Source organism: Crocuta crocuta, unplaced genomic scaffold (genome assembly GCF_008692635.1).
Source record: "Crocuta crocuta isolate KB4526 unplaced genomic scaffold, BGI_CrCroc_1.0 scaffold229, whole genome shotgun sequence".
In the NCBI taxonomy this organism is placed as follows: Eukaryota; Metazoa; Chordata; class Mammalia; order Carnivora; family Hyaenidae; genus Crocuta; species Crocuta crocuta.
Genome location: NW_027536464.1, coordinates 1,523,375 through 1,541,421, shown reverse-complemented (window position 1 = coordinate 1,541,421; position 18,047 = coordinate 1,523,375). Strand labels below are relative to the sequence as shown.

Below are 18,047 nucleotides of genomic sequence, written 5' to 3'. Positions count from 1 at the left end.
AGAGGAGAGGGCAGGGGACATCCAAGCAGACAGTCTATGAGTTTGGAGCTGGTTGGCAGCTCAGATTGAATAAACTTCCAGTGTGAGGAAGGGGAAACACTGACCCTTTCTAGAACTGAGCTGGGGTTTTCCTGAGCTGTGCTCACATTTTTCTGGTCCCAGTAGGAGCTGCCTTATCCATTTACCTGGGCGCCAAGTCTGTACAACCATAGTGCTTTCTTTAGGGAAGTGATTGCCAGTATGAGGACCGCAGCAGAAAATGTTAGCCTTGGGGAAGCACTCATGCTTTTCAAATTGTCATGGTTAGGGGCTTTTTAAAAAACTTTATTGCAGTATAATATATCATAGGCATAGAGCTTGATGAATTTTTGTAAAGTGAAAACACCCCTGTGAGCAGTATCCAGATCAAGAAAAAGAACACCCAGGGGCATCTGGGTGGCTCAGTTGGTTAAGCTTCTGACTCATGATTTGGGCTCAGGTCATGGCCTCACAGTTCATGGGATTGAGCCCTGAGTCGGGCTCTGGGCTGTCAGCAGAGCCTGCTTGCGATTCTTTCTCTCTTCCTCTCTCTCTGCCCCATCCCCACTCATGCTCTCTCTCTCCCCCTCTCTCAAAATAAATAACCTTAAAAGAAAAAGATCTTCCATCCTACCCCTCACCCCCTTGTCCCCGGCCCATAACCACTGCCCTGAATTTTAACTACAGAGAGCTATTTTTATAAATTTGGGGGTGGATTACAAAAATTAAATATCTTCAGAGAAAAAGTTCAGAAAAATGGTAAACAAAAGAAAATCCCATAATGTATTAAAAATTATTTATTACCCATTAGTACATTTCCTTCTAGACTTTCCCCTTCCCTTATAAATGTCTAGTTTTAAAAATATCCCTTTTATAGGCTGTGGAGTGATTTGAGGGATTGGTTTGCTCTGATTAGTAACCTTTCCTTTTTTACTTTAAAGATCTTCCCAGCACAGCCACTTCTGTGAGCATCCCTGACTTGCTTCCTGGCCGAAAATACATTGTAAATGTCTATCAGATATCTGAAGAAGGAGAGCAGAGTCTGATCCTGTCTACTTCACAGACAACAGGTACCTGTGTACTTCACGCTGTGAGAAGAATCGTTTGTACAACAGGCCTAAAGCGATATTTCCTGGCCGTTTTCCTCATTTGTTTTCTTTTTTTTTGTTAGCGCCCGATGCGCCTCCTGACCCTGCCGTGGACCGAGTCGATGACACCTCAATTGTTGTTCGCTGGAGCAGACCCCAGGCGCCCATCACAGGTGAGCTTGGCCTCCTCTTCCTGGCTACCATGTTAGTCTTGATGGCATAGGTGGTGAGGCGGTTGATTCTAACCTGTGGACAGGGAGATCACTTGGACAGGGAGATCACTTAAATTCTGCATAATTACTAGTCTAGGGTGGAGGTGTGTGTGTGTGTGTGTGTGTGTGTGTGTGTGTGTAATAGTAATTCAGAATGTGATTATCATCAAGGCTTACAGCTCAACTTTTGCACAGATCATTTCCCATTATATCCATTTTATTGACCCCCCCATACACATAGACACACACCAACACACAATCTCTAAAGTCAGCTCATGGACTTATTTAACCAGGCATTTCTGAGATCAAAGAGGGTTAATTTTTCTGAAAACTTCATTCTAAGACTTATTCTTAAAGAGGTAACTCAGTTGCCTTCTTAGCTCATTAAGTGACTCAGCTGCCTCTGAAGTTTCTAAAAGACACAGAGAGTGCTAGACAATCTGTATTTAAGGTAGTTCACTAATTGCTTTCAGTGCTCAGAGCTCAAAGAAAAGAGATCATTTTAACATGAGTATTTTCACCTCATGGCATCTCTAACAGACGTTTATTAAGGATATTAGGTCTTCAAGGATGATATTTATTATTAAAAAAGGTTCGCACTGTTGCCCATATTTTATCTTTGTACTGAATAATCCTTATGAGAAGTGGCAACATCTAAAGACTCAGAAGGAATCACTAGTTCTTAACTAGTCAAGCAAGATGCTAAGGATTTTTCTGATAAGAGATTTACGATGTATGAAACTTCTATTTCATGAAACAGTGTGGCTAACTTTTCCCCTTGGAATCTTCAGGATACAGAATAGTGTACTCGCCATCAGTAGAAGGTAGTAGCACAGAACTTAACCTTCCCGAAACTGCCAACTCCGTCACCCTCAGTGACTTGCAGCCTGGAGTTCAGTATAACATCACTATCTATGCTGTGGAAGAAAATCAAGAAAGTACGCCTGTTTTCATCCAACAAGAAACCACCGGTGTCCCGCGTTCAGGTAACTTAAAGGCACTTCTTATGGTATCATATCTCTTAGAGCTTAACGAGGGAACACGCCTACCCACTTTTCTGTTGTTGGACTAAAACCCCCCTTGGACTGTGTTCATTTCCTTAGCCTGTTAGAGAAGACCAGAAATGTTGGGCGAAAGAATAGTTGTTTCTGTGGGCGGGTTGCTTTGTCTCTGTCAACATTTCCTCCATGCAAGTAATCTCATAGATTAGTTTATCCCTAAACTTAAGAAATTCGGCTGAAATGTCCACACTATTAACTGACTTGTCAGAGCTGGCTGTGGGCCTTCCTGATTAAAAACTGACCCCTTAACGTCTTCACATTTCCCCCAGAAACTGAAGAGTCACTTTCTCTGTTACTTTGAAATATCATCAAACAGTTCAGTAAAATGCAAACCACGTTTTTTTCTGTTGTCTCAATAAGGGGTGTATTGTATTGTATTGTATTTTTTACATATGTATTTTAAACTCCTTGAAAGGACACTTAATATGTTGGAAACTCTTCTACTTACCTACATGTTTTAGATAAAAACTTCAAATGTTACATGTAAGCAGTATGACTGAACCATGAAAATATAAGAAAAAAAACTAATAATTTTTTGGTTAAGAGACAAAACTTGGCATTACTTTGGAATGAGAGGCCCTGTGAATTTCCTTAAATACATCTGGGAAATTGGCTTTAAAAAAAATAGTCTTCAGCTGGAATTATGACTGACCAGTTGGCTCTTGTCTGTTAGATAAAGTTCCCCCTCCCCGGGACCTGCAGTTTGTAGAAGTGACTGACGTCAAGATCACCATCATGTGGACACCCCCTGAGAGCCCCGTGACCGGTTACCGCGTGGACGTGATCCCGGTCAACTTGCCTGGGGAACACGGGCAGAGGCTGCCCATCAGCAGGAACACCTTTGCAGAGGTCACCGGACTGTCCCCTGGGGTCACCTATCACTTCAAAGTCTTTGCTGTGAACCAAGGGAGGGAGAGCAAACCTCTGACGGCACAACAGACCACCAGTATGTTCCGCTCTCGACCATCTCCACCCCGAATTCTCCACTCTCATCCCCAATCTGCGGTGCACGTGCAGCAAACCTTTTACTCCTAGGCATATGGTTAGAAATAGGGAAATACCCAGTGGATAAGGGAATGCAAAGTGGACATAAAGCACATTACACGTGAAAGCAAAATTGAGACCCGCTCCCCAGATGCCAAATGGTACCCCATTCCCCAAATACACGTACCCATGTCATGGCACTGAAAGAAGAAAGCTTCAGAGAAACTAATTTTCTTTGCTAACATAGACATGGATTGTAAACCTGAGTATATTTTTTATAACTTCATATTTCTCCATCAAACTTAAAATGTACGCTCTTAACCCTTTTATAAATTATTTACAAATAGTAATTGCTTAAACATTAATTGCTTATTAAGTGCCAGGTTCTCTGTTCAGTTCTTTACAAGCATTGTCCTTCTATTTAATACTCTTTTGGATCTAACAAAGAAGGTCTTGTTATCCTCGTTAGATTCATGAAGAAATTGAAACTCATTAAAAAAATTCTGCAATTTGTAAAATTCCAGAGCTAGAAAGTGATGGAGCTGGATCCACAAAGACGTAATGGCATTTTGACTCCATGTCCCATTCTTTCAGTGTCTTTGACTATCTCTGAAGCATTCCCTTCATCCAAAAAGGATCTTAAATTACTGCAGGGAAACCGCTAGTAATCATACTCCAGGAAACTCACGATATGTGTGATTCTTTCTGATAATACATACTCACCAGTGTCCAACAATGATTCTAACGTCTTGTGTTATAATTATTAGCTGAATAGGAATCATTGGAAAATTACTTTTATTTCTCTAGCAAGGACTAATCACTCAGTAAATGCAGAGAATACTGTCTCTGTTCCTTGTAGAGGTCATATCCTGCTCTCATTGTGGTGGGCTTGTCTCTCATTTTTTAACCTGTTTGGCTCAGAGCAGAGTCCGATGTGGCCATCACAAGTCTTTTTGTTTTTGTTTTTCTAATGCTGTCTCTATAATGTGAGTATAATTTCAGAGGGTGATGGTAAAGTCAGGCTGGAAAATTAGACTTTCCTTAGGATCAAAGTCTAGCAAAAAAAAAGCAACAATTTCTCAAAGTTCTGTATAGTGCTCCATCTCATTATGGCTCAACATTTCCAAGGCTTTGACTTTTACTTAGTTTCAACCGTGAGAAAACTTTAGAAAATTCAGCTGGGCTTTTAAGTTTCAATTAGATCATTACCAAGATTCAAATATTTCTTGCTATGTTTCATCTTTTTTTCTAGAATTGGATGCTCCAACTAACCTCCAGTTTACCAACGAAACTGACTCCACTGTCATAGTGACCTGGACTCCACCTAGGGCCCAGATAGCTGGGTACCGACTGACCGTGGGCCTGACCCGGGGAGGCCAGCCCAAGCAGTACAATGTGGGGCCCTCTGCCTCGCAGTACCCCCTGAGGAATCTGCAACCTGCCTCTGAGTACACTGCAACCCTCATGGCTGTCAAAGGCAACCAGCAGAGTCCCAAAGCCACTGGAGTCTTTACCACCCGTAAGCCAAAGTTTATTGTCTTTTCTTAGTTATGTCATAGATTCTCTTACCTGTATTTACATTCTCCATCCTTCACCCAACTTTTAACAAGTTAACTTAAAAAAAAAACCCTTAGTACAAGGTTTAAAGGAAGATTTGTGGGGCACCTGGATGGCTCAGTGGGTTGAGCGTCCAACTTTTGGTTTCAGCTCGGGTCCTGATTTCACAATTTGCAGATTGGAGCTCCACATCCGGCTGTGCACTGACAGTGTGGAGTCAGCTTGGGATTCTCTCTCTCTCTCCCTCCCTGCCCCTCCCCTGCTCATACTCTCTCTCTCAAAACAAATAAATAAACTTAAAAAAAAAAAATGAAGATTTAAACCAGTGCTACTCAAAATGTGGTCATGGATCAGCTGCTTGATCCATGAACTATATCTTATTGGACAGTAAGGAGCTTGTGCCAGAATATAAATCATGAAACACACCATTCAGTTCAGGTGATTATTTTTAGAAGCAAGATTTTCTTGATAAAGGTAGCAGCATGTTAAACTACAAATGTCGCCAAGCTTCTTCTTTCCTCTGGGACCACTTTGAGTAACATGTTTTAAAGCACCCAGTTATTTGAAAATTGAACGCTATTAGTATTAAACGAATTTACCAGTTACTAGTTAAGGCAAGGAAACAGCCCCTAGGTCTACATCCTAATACTCTTGGTGTTGAATGAAGCAGTAAGTATAGAACAAAAACATTTACCAACTGAATGGAAACCAACAGAACAAGAGGCTAAGGACATTATTTCTTTCTTTTTTAAAAAACTTTTAATGTTTATTTATTTTTGAGACACAGAGAGACAGAGCAGTAGTGAGGCAGGGTCAGAGAGAGAGGGAGACGGTGAGGTCATGACCTGAGCTAAAGTCGATGCTTAACTGACTGAGCCACCCAGGCGCCCCAGGCGCCCCAGAAAATGATTTCTTTATGAGACTGCAGCAGAACAGAATAACTTTTTTTTTCCTTTTATCTTTCTTAAATTACTCTTGAAGTTCCAGAGGGAAAATACTGACAGTGTTTGGTCACATCTATCCTGTTTTACTCAACATTTTATAGGAAGTGGCCCTAAGTCTCCTATGTATCTACATCAAAATAAAGGCCAGTATTCATAAACTGATTTCTATTAAAAACATTCTCATTTATGTTACAAAGAATTATGAGACCCCTAATTTCTAGCTGAGCATTATTTGTTATTTTTAAGTCAACATTTTCAATTACAAGAACATGTAACACTTTTTGACATATATTACAACTATGAGCTAGTTTACACTTATTTCTTTTTTTTTTTTTAATTTCTATATAATCACAATTTGTTTATTCATTATTAGCTTGTTGACAGAATTTGTCTTGGTTCCGGTTTTTGGCTATTACACATAAAACTACTAAGAACATTCATATACAACTGTTTGTACAGACATGATTTTTGATTTCTTGGATAAATACCTAAGAGTAGAAGGACTGAGTCATATGATAGATGTATATTTAACTTTTTAAAGAAACTGCCAAACTGATTTACAAGGTGGTTTTACTACCTTACATTCTCTCTAGTAGTGAGTGAGAGTTCAAGTTCTTCCACATCCTCATCAAAACTTGGTATGGTCAGGGGTGCCTGGGTGGCTCAGTTGTTTGGGCGTCCGACTTCGGCTCAGGTCATATCTCACAGCTCATGGGTTCAAGCCCCACATTGGGTTCTGTGCTGACAACCAGCTCAGAGCCTGGAGCCTGCTTTGGATTCTGTAGTTTACACTTATTTCTAAAAGCTTTCTAAAAGCTTTTAAGAATACAGAGGCTAATAAGCATTCAAAAAGTGAATATAAGTTTATTTGTAAATAACTATGAAATTTACTTCCCAAAGAAAATTCATTTTCCTGTAGGAATTCATAATTTACCAAAAATTTAATTCCATTTAAATTTGGTTTATGACTTTTGGTACTGAAGTCTTTTCTTAAGTAACTGCTAATTATAAGCAAGTAAAATCTTTTCATTTGTGAATTAATCTTTAAATTTCGCTATTTTATGTACATGTTACTAAGATACTCTATAATCCATTAATACGAATCAGTGTCTTTATATTTCTTATAAATATCTATTTCTTACAGATACCCTTCATGAATTAGAATGGAGATTTCAGTAGGTTTAGCCTTTTACTGACCACATATTATTCTACAAATTATCATTTTTACTTTTTCACTCCTTAACATAAGATATATTTTATTCAGTTTCTTTTGTTGGACTGAGTGCCCATGAAGGAAAAAACATTTTCACTGGTATGAACAGTAATTTAAGTAGAGTATGGAGAGTCAGTGTAGTCTATTTCAAGCACATTTGGACACTTTGATATATTGGACATGTTATTTTTGCTCTCTGCACGGTATATTTATATAAAATAAAATTATATTTGAGTTTAAGGAAGTACTGATAGTCAAAACTAATCTTATTAGATAAAGGTTAACCTAGTGCCTTGCACACAGTACGCTTTCAAAAAATATTCACTGAATAGAGGATTCAGGGACGAATGAGAATGAAAACAGTTCAACCAAGCTTCAATTTAAATAAACCTACTAAGTAGAGAGTTCCTCAAGTTCATTTGAACTTGGAGTACTCTCTGAGGCTCTAAACATCAGTAGGGCTTGCATATTTTGAAACTGCTGTAAGGTTCTGTAGCTTTCTTACGGTCTTACCAAACTTAATTCTGGGAAGAACTTTTCTGGATTTTATAACTTGTGCCAAATTCTTAAAAGCAAATGTGAGAGTGGGGGATGAAGGACTGTTTCTGGGGAAAATACAGCTTATTCTTTTATAAATAGGGCAAATTTTATTTCTTTACCAGCGAAGCTGTTCTTCACCTAAGATCTTCCAGAACCCATAACTCATACTTACAGTCACATCCTTTGTTTGACATCGGTTTGTGGGTTTGTGGTTTGGAGATGTTCCTGTAATGGTCTTCCCAGGCAGAGAACTTCTTAAACTTAGGAAGCTTCTAGCTGGCTGGCTCAAGCAATAGAAAACACCCAGTCTTAAAGTCCAAGACAGTTGAAAAGAATGTAATTTGTGAAAAAGTTGTGGCTTTCACAGATGTTCAGTACAAGAAGCTGCTTGCTCTCTGAATTGTTTTTTTGTGGCCATTAACGTGGTACACAGGGCTGGCCACAGCATTTTGTCAAAGTCAGCAGCAGCCAAGTGGTGTATGATTTCAGAGACTCTGGGAAGGCATCATGGGTTACCCATCCTGGTCCCCCCCCCCCAAAAACACCCTTGAAATAATAACATAGTTAGGAAACAGCTCAATAAACCAGTATAACTTCAATTCGGCCATTAGAGTAGTCATTACAAAGTAGCCCACACACATACTTTATTTTTCCCCACACAGTATTTTCAAAACAGTTAAAAAAAATCACACATTAAAGTCCAAGTTAGAAAAAAAAAAATGGAATTGCAGTGGTGCCTGAATTCCCTCATGCTCAAAGGGAAAATGTTCCCTCATGCTCAAAGGGAAAATGAGTGACTGGAGCTGAGTAGTGAGACGGATCTTGAAACTTGTAATTTCCATTTGTGTACCTCTGGGGGATAACTGTCTCACCGGCCATTCACAATTTAGCATAAATTCATTTAATAGTTGTTTCCCCCAATGGGCACAAAATTCATTTGGTACATAAAAAGGAGGGAATTATGAAGGCACCAAACATGTGACCCGGGCTGGCAACACACTTGAAACCCATGAATTTGACACTTATCCTATTCAGATGTCTTGGCTATCGAGACCTCACCTTTCCCGTAGCAGCTAGTTATTGAAATGCTCATTCCCTTATTACAGGATTTAGTAGTTCAGCCAATTATATTTTAGAGATTCTAAATCTGTAATAAGATTTGTAGGACTGTTGAAAATGTCTATTTTTTTAAGTTTGATTATTTATTTACTTACTTATTATTTATTTATTTATTTATTTATTTATTTATTTATTTTGACAGAGACAGAGACAGCACAAGTTGGGGAGGGGCAGAGAGAGAAGGAGAGAGAATCCCAAGCAGGCTCTACACTGTCAGTACAGACCCTAGTGTGGGGTTGGAACTCATGAACTGAGATCATGACCTGAGTCGAAACCTAGAATTGATCGCTCAACCAACTGAGCCACCCAGGCAACCCAAAAATGTCTATCTTAAGTTTGTGCACACATACTCTTTCTTCCTTTGTCTTCTTATTTTTAATTTTTTTAAATGTTTATTTATTTTGAGAGAGACAAAGAGAGAGAGTGCACGTGATCAAGGGAGGGGTAGAGAGAGAGGGACAGAGAATTCCAAGCAGGCTCCATGCTCAGTGCAGTGCCCAATGCAGGGCCTGATCTCATGAACCATGGGATCATAACCAGAGCTGAAACCAAGAGTTGGTTGCTTAACCAACTGAGCCACCCAGGAATTTCTCTGTTCTTGTTTGTTTGTTTTTTTAAGTAATGTTTTCATTAAGAGAAATAACAGTGAGGTTAGGATGTTAGGAGATGCAAAATAAACTTTTGTTATAATTCTTAATTCCAGTGGCAGAGTACTAAATTTTTGCAGTCTGATTATCCTAAGTGGGTAATCACATATTTAAGGAATCTTTAGAATTTATAAGTGTGTCCATAGTGGAAGATTTTGTTTAACTTTCATATGGCATTTCTTATTGCAACCAGAAATAATTGACCATCATTATGGAATAATTCAACATAAAGCTATTTTCAGATCTCATCTATAATTTAACTATTGTTCTCAAATTAATGATTTAAAAAGCAGAATGATAATCAATTTGTGATCAGTTTTACATTTCAAATGAGATTCTACAGGGAAATTAATTGTCCTAAAACTCAAATCCCAAACTGATGAAAAGACACAAATCATAGACTCCAAGGACTTGAAAGTGTCCTCTGAGGTCATTCAGCTCCTTGTTACTCAAGTACGATTCGTAGACTCAGCATCAGCATTCCAAAATTGCAAACTTGTAGCCCCATGTTGATCCTACAGAATCAGAACCTTCATTTTAGCCACGTGCAAATAGTAACAAAAATACTTGTTACTGGGGTGCCTGGGTGGTTGAGCATACAACTCGAATTTGGTTCAGGTCATGATCCCAGGGTTGTGGGATTGAGCCCTGCATTGGAGTCTGCGCTGGGTGTGGAGCCTACTTAAGGTTCTCTCTCTCTCTCTCTCTCTGCCCCTCTCCCCATTCTCCCTCTCTCTCTTTCTCTGAAAAAAAGAAAAAGAAAGAAAGAAAGAAAGAAAATACTTGTTACATACATTCTTTGCAGTTGTCTGTGATTCCAAGGTTTGAACACATGCATGGTTCTATTTCACAGTGCAGCCTGTCGGCTCCATTCCACCTTACAACACAGAGGTCACTGAGACTACCATTGTGATCACATGGACACCTGCTCCAAGGATTGGTTTTAAGGTAAATTGCAGATCTTCCTAACTTCTTGTGAGATAGCTGTGAAGTGGCCTCGTGTTTCTGGATATGGTAGAAACAGGATGTTTGGGAGTCAGGAGACCTGGGTGTTACTAGCTGCTTCTGTCTATGCCTCTCTGACCACATTATCCAGATGTAACATTACTGTGGCCTCACTGGATTGCTGGAAAGATGGACTGAGGCCATAGAAGTGCTTCGCAAAAGGATAAAACATTAGTATGGAACTGTTGTTGTTGTCTAATTTTCTCTATCCTTTCCCCCAGGGAACTGCATTTTAAAATATATAGGGAAACACCATTTGTTGTGTTGTTCTAAATGGGTGTCAACAAGTTCACAAAAACCAATTTAGGGAGACCAATTAAAGTCAGAGTCACTTAAAAATCACATTTTCATCCAATCATTTCATCTCAACTTGTTCAAAGGCCCTTGGGTGAATCTCTTAATAGAAGTTAAGATTAAGGTCTTCCCTGTAGATATCTGGATTCATGTTCTTTAAAATAATGATATTAGGGAAGTGATGAATACAAATGAATATGTTTTAAAGAATTCTTTTCTTTGGCATTTAGAGTGTAGGGAGAGAAATATTTATTATAATTAGAAATCAAGACTAAATCCCCATGACTGCTTGTTTAAAAATATACACCAAAGGTCACTTCTTTTTTGAAATATGCAAATAGCCATATTGATGATTATGCTACTTAAATATAGAGAAGCCCTTTTTGAAGATTGCCTTTCAAATTCCCCTTACTCGTGTCATTCTCACTTTCAGAAGCCTTATAACCTACAAAGGACGTCTCTAGAGTTGAACGCTGTTTGATGACACGGTATTGCCTAGGTTTTGACATAAAATATTAAAAAATTGAAAATTATGAGCACATTTATTTTAATTCTTCTTTTGTAATATATTGTCCTGCAGCTTAAGCTGTGAACATGCTTCTTCAAAAGAAATGTTTCTGAAGTACAAAAATGTTAAAGGGTCTATTGCCTTTACATTGAATGTTCATAACTCATTAAAGGGAGTGCTAGAGGATTTCTTCCAGCAAAAAAGAAAATAGAAATGAACTACCATGTGGCTCAAAGCCCCTGTGTACTTCTGATTTATATTAGGAGATTATTTATCAAGCAAAACCATATGTCATGACATTTCTCCAGAACCTTCCATTACAAGCCAATGTAATACAGTTTTGGAAGACACATCTCCCACCTTGCCCACCTGCCCAGTCCAGAGAGTTTCCAGCTAAAGTATCTAATAGAACTAAAGGCAGGCCCCAACTCCTTCCCTAATAAAAGCACAGCATGTGATATGCATTGGAGTTCACATTATACAAAGCATGACCGAAACCTCTCGGCAGTAACCCAGCTCTGGAAATATTTGTCCTTGGTGTTTATTTTGCTTTCCTTCTTCTAGCTGGGTGTACGGCCAAGCCAGGGCGGGGAAGCACCACGAGAAGTGACATCAGAGTCAGGAAGCATTGTCGTGTCTGGCCTGACCCCAGGCGTGGAATATGTTTATACTATCTCAGTCCTGAGAGATGGGGAGGAGAGAGATACACCGATTGTAAAGAAAGTGGTGACACGTAAGAGGAGTCCTTTGCTTCTTTTCTTTTAGTTTTAAAATCTGTTACAATTTGTAAAAATAGCTGATAGCTATATCACTTTTTGCTTCTGATGACAGCACAAGGGGAAGATCCCATGTCTCCTTATCTTATTAGCTATTTCTAAATTTGGAGCAGCAAATTCAACCTTTGTCATATATTCCATGGCATGAGAACTGTTATTTCCAATGTCAAAAATATTTATGAACTGGAAAGACGGAAAGAATGTCAATAGTATTTCAAAATTGTTAATTGTAAAAAAAAAAATGTTCTCAGAGAATTACTGTCCACCATGGCTTCATAGTACAAGTTCTATCCTTTTACTGATTCCTAAAAAGAAAGGAGGGAAGGAGAGAGGGGGAGACAGAGAAAGAGAAACAGAAAGAAGGAAAGGGAAAGGAAGGGGAACAAGAAACATTCCACAGGTCAAGTGCTTGGTGTTAGCTTAACTTTGATCTTAAATTTTTTTTGCATAGCATTGTCTCCACCAACCAACCTGCACCTGGAGGCAAACCCTGACACTGGAGTGCTTACAGTCTCCTGGGAGAGGAGCACCACTCCAGGTAAGCCTGGGATGTATCAGAGGGCAAGTCTATGCAGTACCATCACAGGGCAAAAGTTTCAGAGACTTACAGAGAAAGGTCCACATTATAAGTACCCAGCTTTTTTAAAAAAAATATATAGGAGTACATGAGCATACGTCACAGAGTGACATGTAGAGTGTTTGACTGCAAGTTTCTTTAAATAACAGGAAAATGAACAGGGCAGATCCTTATCAAGCTGTAGGGAATCATGAGTGCTGATGGAAACCATCCTGGATAGTACCTTTTGCTCAGTAGTGCTCAACATTGTCCAGAAAAAAAAAAAAAAAGGCTGAAATCATACTACAGAAATTTCCTTTTGTCAATTATTAGAGATTCTATGTATACTATTCAGTGAAGTTGCACCACAAAAACCTAAAGGTGATAAAAGATAGAAATGACCTCCAGTTTGAAACTTTAAGTTGGCAAGTCGTATGCTTGTTTGAAGCTGGATCATTAATGTTTAGTCTTCATGGACAGCATAGATGGTCACTAACACATGTAATGGTCACTAACAAATGTAACGACCTTTATTTCCATCTAGTTGGACTTTCTGGTCTAGACATCACTTTCATTTCCCTCTTGTTCTTCACCCTTTAGTAAGTTTAACTTAAACATATTTTTCTCATTTAGTCTGTCGTGTGGATCTCTAATTATCACTGTTTTAATTTGAATGTCTCTCTCTTCCCTGTCAACACTCTTAATGCCCACTTTCTATGATTCCAGAAGTCTTCTGCAGTTAGCATTGTATACTTTTATACAATATAAGTATAGCACTCTTGTTTTTCACTTTGTCTCCTTTCCTTATTCCCTTCCTATAAATCCCATAGGTTAAGACCTTGTAAATTAGGAGAGCCCAAATTGGGGATTATGCTTAAGGTTGAGAACCATTCCAGAATAAGCAGTGTTATTATATGGAGTGCTGCAGATGATCTGTTAAGGAGTCCTGCAGATGATCTGTTAAGGCAAAGCAGAGTAGAGTGGTAGAAGGAGCTTGGAATTGGAGTCAGACGAGCCTATGGTAATCACTCCCCCAGTCTAAGATTTTTTTTAAACCGAGGATATTAATACCTGCCTCAAAAGGTTGCTGTAGCACTGAATAACAGGAGAGTCCTCAATAAATGCTGGGTCCTTTCCCCAATCCCTTCTGTGGGTCCATCATTGGGGTATAGTTTGATACACCCTGGGTCACAAATGCTTTGTGCAGTAACCTCCTCCTTTCTGTTCTCTCTAGACATTACTGGTTACAGAATTACCACCACCCCTACAAATGGCCAACAGGGATATTCTTTGGAAGAAGTGGTCCATGCAGATCAGAGTTCCTGCACTTTTGAAAACCTGAGTCCTGGCCTGGAGTACAATGTCAGCGTTTACACTGTCAAGGATGACAAGGAAAGTGCCCCTATCTCTGACACCATCATCCCAGGTAATGAAACAATAAGCAGTTATCCTAAGAGTGGCAGATTCGATGAGAGTGGGGATTGACATCTTAATCCCCAGATGGTTGAGTGTGTCAGATACATTTGAGATTTAATTCTGACTTCCCAACCACACTCTACAAAACTATGAAGTCAAGGCAACTATTTGGACAATTGCTTGCTGTTAACACCGCTTTACTTTCTGTGCTTCACTGGGATGCTGTTTGTTGCGATGGGTATGTGATGGAGTGGCAACCATGGCCTTCACTCTGTACTGTCCGCTCACGTGGAAATATTACTAAAATGACGTCATGTGTCTGTCCTCCGTACTGACAGGCTAAAAGTAATATGGTAAATGCATCCCATCGATACATCTATCCCTGATTTTACAGTCCATATTCGTTTCAACAGATGTCTATACAATCGCCACACGTGAGCATTGACTTAGCACCTGGTTGACATGTCTAATTCTTTACTTTGCGGTTTCAAATCCTTCCTTTATAAAACTGAATTAAAAAAGAAAGGCCATACCTTCAGGTGTTCTTTCTGGTGGACTGAAAGACAACATTGAAAAGACCTATCCCTAGATAGGTCTTTTTTATTTGCCTAAAATTGGATCGTGACAGAATGAAAGTATGGGACAGACTGTGTTCTCCTTTGCACTGTTTGGTCAAATGTTTTTACTAACGCTAATTAAATAACTTTTTGATTTTGAATTAAACAAAATACTGGCAATGGCCTTGGACTCAAGTCTGTCTTCCACCCGAATGTGCTTTTGAATGGCACATTTTACACCATACGATCATAATGCATCAGCATTATGGCCATAATGTTGTCTTGAGTTTTTGTGTGGGAAGAGGAAGAAAAACCCACCGACTGATTTTTTTAACCTTCTTCATACAAGCTTTATTTTTCTACTAAAAAAGTTTGGATTAAAAAAAACACTGTTGTTACTTACTATAGATATTATATCTAGGTTCTAAGAATGGTTTTGACATGCTGAACAGGCCCATAATTTTTAAGAATCTGAGAGGTTCAAACTCTAATATTTTCTAAAATGCAAGAAAATCCCTAAGAATATTGTAACCTGTTTTATTCTCCCAGGGAAGCAAGCTATTCATGATGCTTAGGGTGTCTTTTCAGAAAATTTGGAAAAGATTGCATATTACCATCATTGCTTTAACATTCCATCAATTTTACCACTGGTAACCTGATGTACACTGCTTTATTTTTTCCTCTTTTTTGCCTCTATTTTCCTTTTGCCCCTCTGTGCTTTGTAACTCAATAGAGGTGCCCCAACTCACTGACCTAAGCTTTGTTGATATAACCGATTCAAGCATCGGCCTGAGGTGGACCCCGCTAAACTCTTCCACCATTATTGGGTACCGCATCACAGTAGTTGCGGCAGGAGAAGGTATCCCTATTTTTGAAGATTTTGTGGACTCCTCAGTAGGATACTACACAGTGACAGGGCTGGAGCCGGGCATTGACTATGACATCAGCGTTATCACTCTCATTAATGGCGGAGAGAGTGCCCCTACTACACTGACACAGCAAACGGGTGAATTTTGAAAACTTCTGTGTTTTGAGACGTGGACGGTGTTGCATGCTGCCACCAGTCACTGGTTAAATATGGATGTTTCGCAGGAAAAGCCAGCAATCCACCAATGACTAAGAGAGGGTGGGTTGAGGCGGGGGCGAAGGAATTGAATGTATATGCTACACTGATTGGATGGAGGCATATGCAAGTGGTCTTAAATATACTTTCACTTAAGCCACAAATGGGTAGAAAGCTAGAGAGATCTGTTCTGTTAAACACGAAATGGCAAAGGTTATACGAATTTGCAGACTTGGCGTTTTTAAAAGGTATCTCACATGAATATCAAATCGGATAAGGAGCACCAGTTAACGAGAGAGGCTCTTACAAAATGTGCCATTATGCTCTTCTTTCGACTTCTTGATAAATCCTACCGTGTTCCTTCTATGAGCTGACTTAAAAACCCAGTCAAATTTAGGGTAGATTGGAAGGGGGTTGTTTTGACATAGGAGAAAAAGAAACTTCGGGGCACTGTGGATTGCATTGCCATGGCTAGGTAAAGAAACTCCTCTTTAACCAGTCTGGGGCCGAGCATGCAACATTCCGGAGGTTCTCTGCCCTGCATGGTAAGAAACATGCTGAGAACCAGTCTGCATGAACCCTTTGCACTTGTAGGTAGAACTCACGGAGTGGGATTGTAGTCATCTCACCTCAGGGGAAATGTAGGGCCCTCTCATCTTTTCATCTGTGTGCATGTGTTTCTCTTTGCTGTGTGGCAACTTCAGCCTCTTCAGCCTGGGATAAAATAACTGGCAGTGGTGATAATAATGTACTTAAAATCAACATGTTTGAAAGTAGATGAAAAGTATTCTTTGAAATGTACTGATGGCAGAAAGGTTAAAGAGGCCTAACAGTACTGTGTGTAGAGTTTTATTTTTAACAGTAGTTCACTATGATTTAGATCAGATTTAGATTAGAGTGTTTGCATGATTCTGACTCATTTCCTTTATGCATGAACTCTTGGTTTTACCTTTCCAGCTAGTTTTTGTTACCTTTAATTTTAAAATGACGTTGACTCAGCCTCCCTTCTTATTTGAAACCAGCTGTCCCTCCTCCTACTGACCTGAGATTCACCAATATCGGTCCAGACACAATGCGTGTCACCTGGGCCCCGCCTCCGTCCATTGAATTGACCAACTTCCTGGTGCGCTACTCCCCCGTCAAGAATGAGGAAGATGTTGCAGAGTTGTCCATCTCTCCTTCAGACAGTGCAGTGGTCTTAACAAGTAAGTAGTCAACTGTATCTGTTCCATATATGCTAAGCTAGAGCATGAAGAGAGAATTCCAGATTCTCAGGTAGGAGCAACTAAGATCAAGACAGCTACAGCAAAACTACAGACAAAACCCCAAATCAGATGTGTAGCTCTGAACACTTTGCAAGATGTCACGTTTGTCGCTATTTTAATGTATGTATCTTTGAGATCGACAACTTTTTTTTAATATTTTTTATTTATTTCTAGGAGAGAGAGAGAGAGAGAGAGAGAGACAGTGTGAGCAGGGGAGGGTCAGAGAGAGAGGGAGATACAGACTCTGAAATAGGCTCCAGGCTCTGAGCTGGCAGTCAGCACAGAGCCCGACACAGGGCTTGAACCCACGAACCGCGAGATCATGACCTGAGCAAAAGTCAGACGCTTAACCGGCTAAGCCACCCAGGCGCCCCGAGATCGACAACTTTTTAAAGATCGCAGTAGAAAAGCACCAGCAGCGAAGTTTGGAGACTTCAAACGAATTCTGCTTCCAAATAAGCACATACAAATAAATGAATGTCAAGAGAAAATAGAGAACTATAAATTTAGATATTTGGAGAGAGAAACAATAAGGATTGAAAATAGTGTCACCATGTCTGTTTTATTCTCATTAAAAAAAAAGTGTCAGTGGGTACTCTCTAGCTTCTGAGAACATAGAAACAGTGACTTCTTACCAGGATAGATCGGGATGCTGTTTTGAAGAAAGAGCCAGAAGTATAATTGGTACTTCAGAAAGAATCTTCTGGCAGGATTTCTCTGAAGGCTGAGGACCCAGAAAACAGCTAACATTCAGATAAGCAACAACCATTTACGTGTCTTTCTGGATCCTACCCTTTTGAAATAGACCTTGTTTATTAAAGAAAATAGAAGGAGGCTGCAATGTGGTGCTGTTTTTCCTGTAAATGTTGCTTCTTATTATTTTCACCATAATAGTAAAATAAGCACATGAGAATAGCATAGGTTTCTACATAAGGAAAGAAAGGGCTCACATTTAGGTACATTACCAAATGACGGTCTGAAAACATCCTCTATGTTGCAAACACATTTTAGAGAATGAAAGGCAGCTCAACATGACTATAGTCTTGGCTTCTTGTTTCATGGCGAAGGGTGAGAACATCCTCATGTCTGCGTATCTACACGGCTATGGTTTCTGCTCTGGAACACTCTGGAGTCAGTGTTACAGCATCACTCATTACACAGCTCCTGCTTCGGGACCACTCTCCACCCTACCGACTGGTCCCATGTTCATCATGTGTTCTAAGA

General features: G+C 39.5%; 1 protein-coding gene across 12 annotated transcripts in view; it reads left to right on the top strand.

The window, feature by feature from the left end:
* FN1 (fibronectin 1) overlaps nucleotides 1–18,047 on the top strand; it is a 68,406-nt gene that overhangs the window by 25,286 nt on the left and 25,073 nt on the right. For 6 of the 12 annotated variants that reach the window (XM_077748703.1, XM_077748698.1, XM_077748696.1 and 3 more), the window contains exons 16-26: nucleotides 960–1,088; nucleotides 1,190–1,279; nucleotides 2,110–2,304; nucleotides 3,053–3,325; nucleotides 4,616–4,882; nucleotides 10,237–10,331; nucleotides 11,755–11,923; nucleotides 12,418–12,504; nucleotides 13,757–13,948; nucleotides 15,229–15,501; nucleotides 16,581–16,763. In XM_077748703.1, coding sequence (XP_077604829.1) covers nucleotides 960–1,088; nucleotides 1,190–1,279; nucleotides 2,110–2,304; nucleotides 3,053–3,325; nucleotides 4,616–4,882; nucleotides 10,237–10,331; nucleotides 11,755–11,923; nucleotides 12,418–12,504; nucleotides 13,757–13,948; nucleotides 15,229–15,501; nucleotides 16,581–16,763 — 1,953 coding nt within the window. The remainder of the gene's footprint in view (nucleotides 1–959; nucleotides 1,089–1,189; nucleotides 1,280–2,109; nucleotides 2,305–3,052; nucleotides 3,326–4,615; nucleotides 4,883–10,236; nucleotides 10,332–11,754; nucleotides 11,924–12,417; nucleotides 12,505–13,756; nucleotides 13,949–15,228; nucleotides 15,502–16,580; nucleotides 16,764–18,047) is intronic. The other 6 variants (XM_077748705.1, XM_077748706.1, XM_077748702.1 and 3 more) reach the window with 1 other exon arrangement.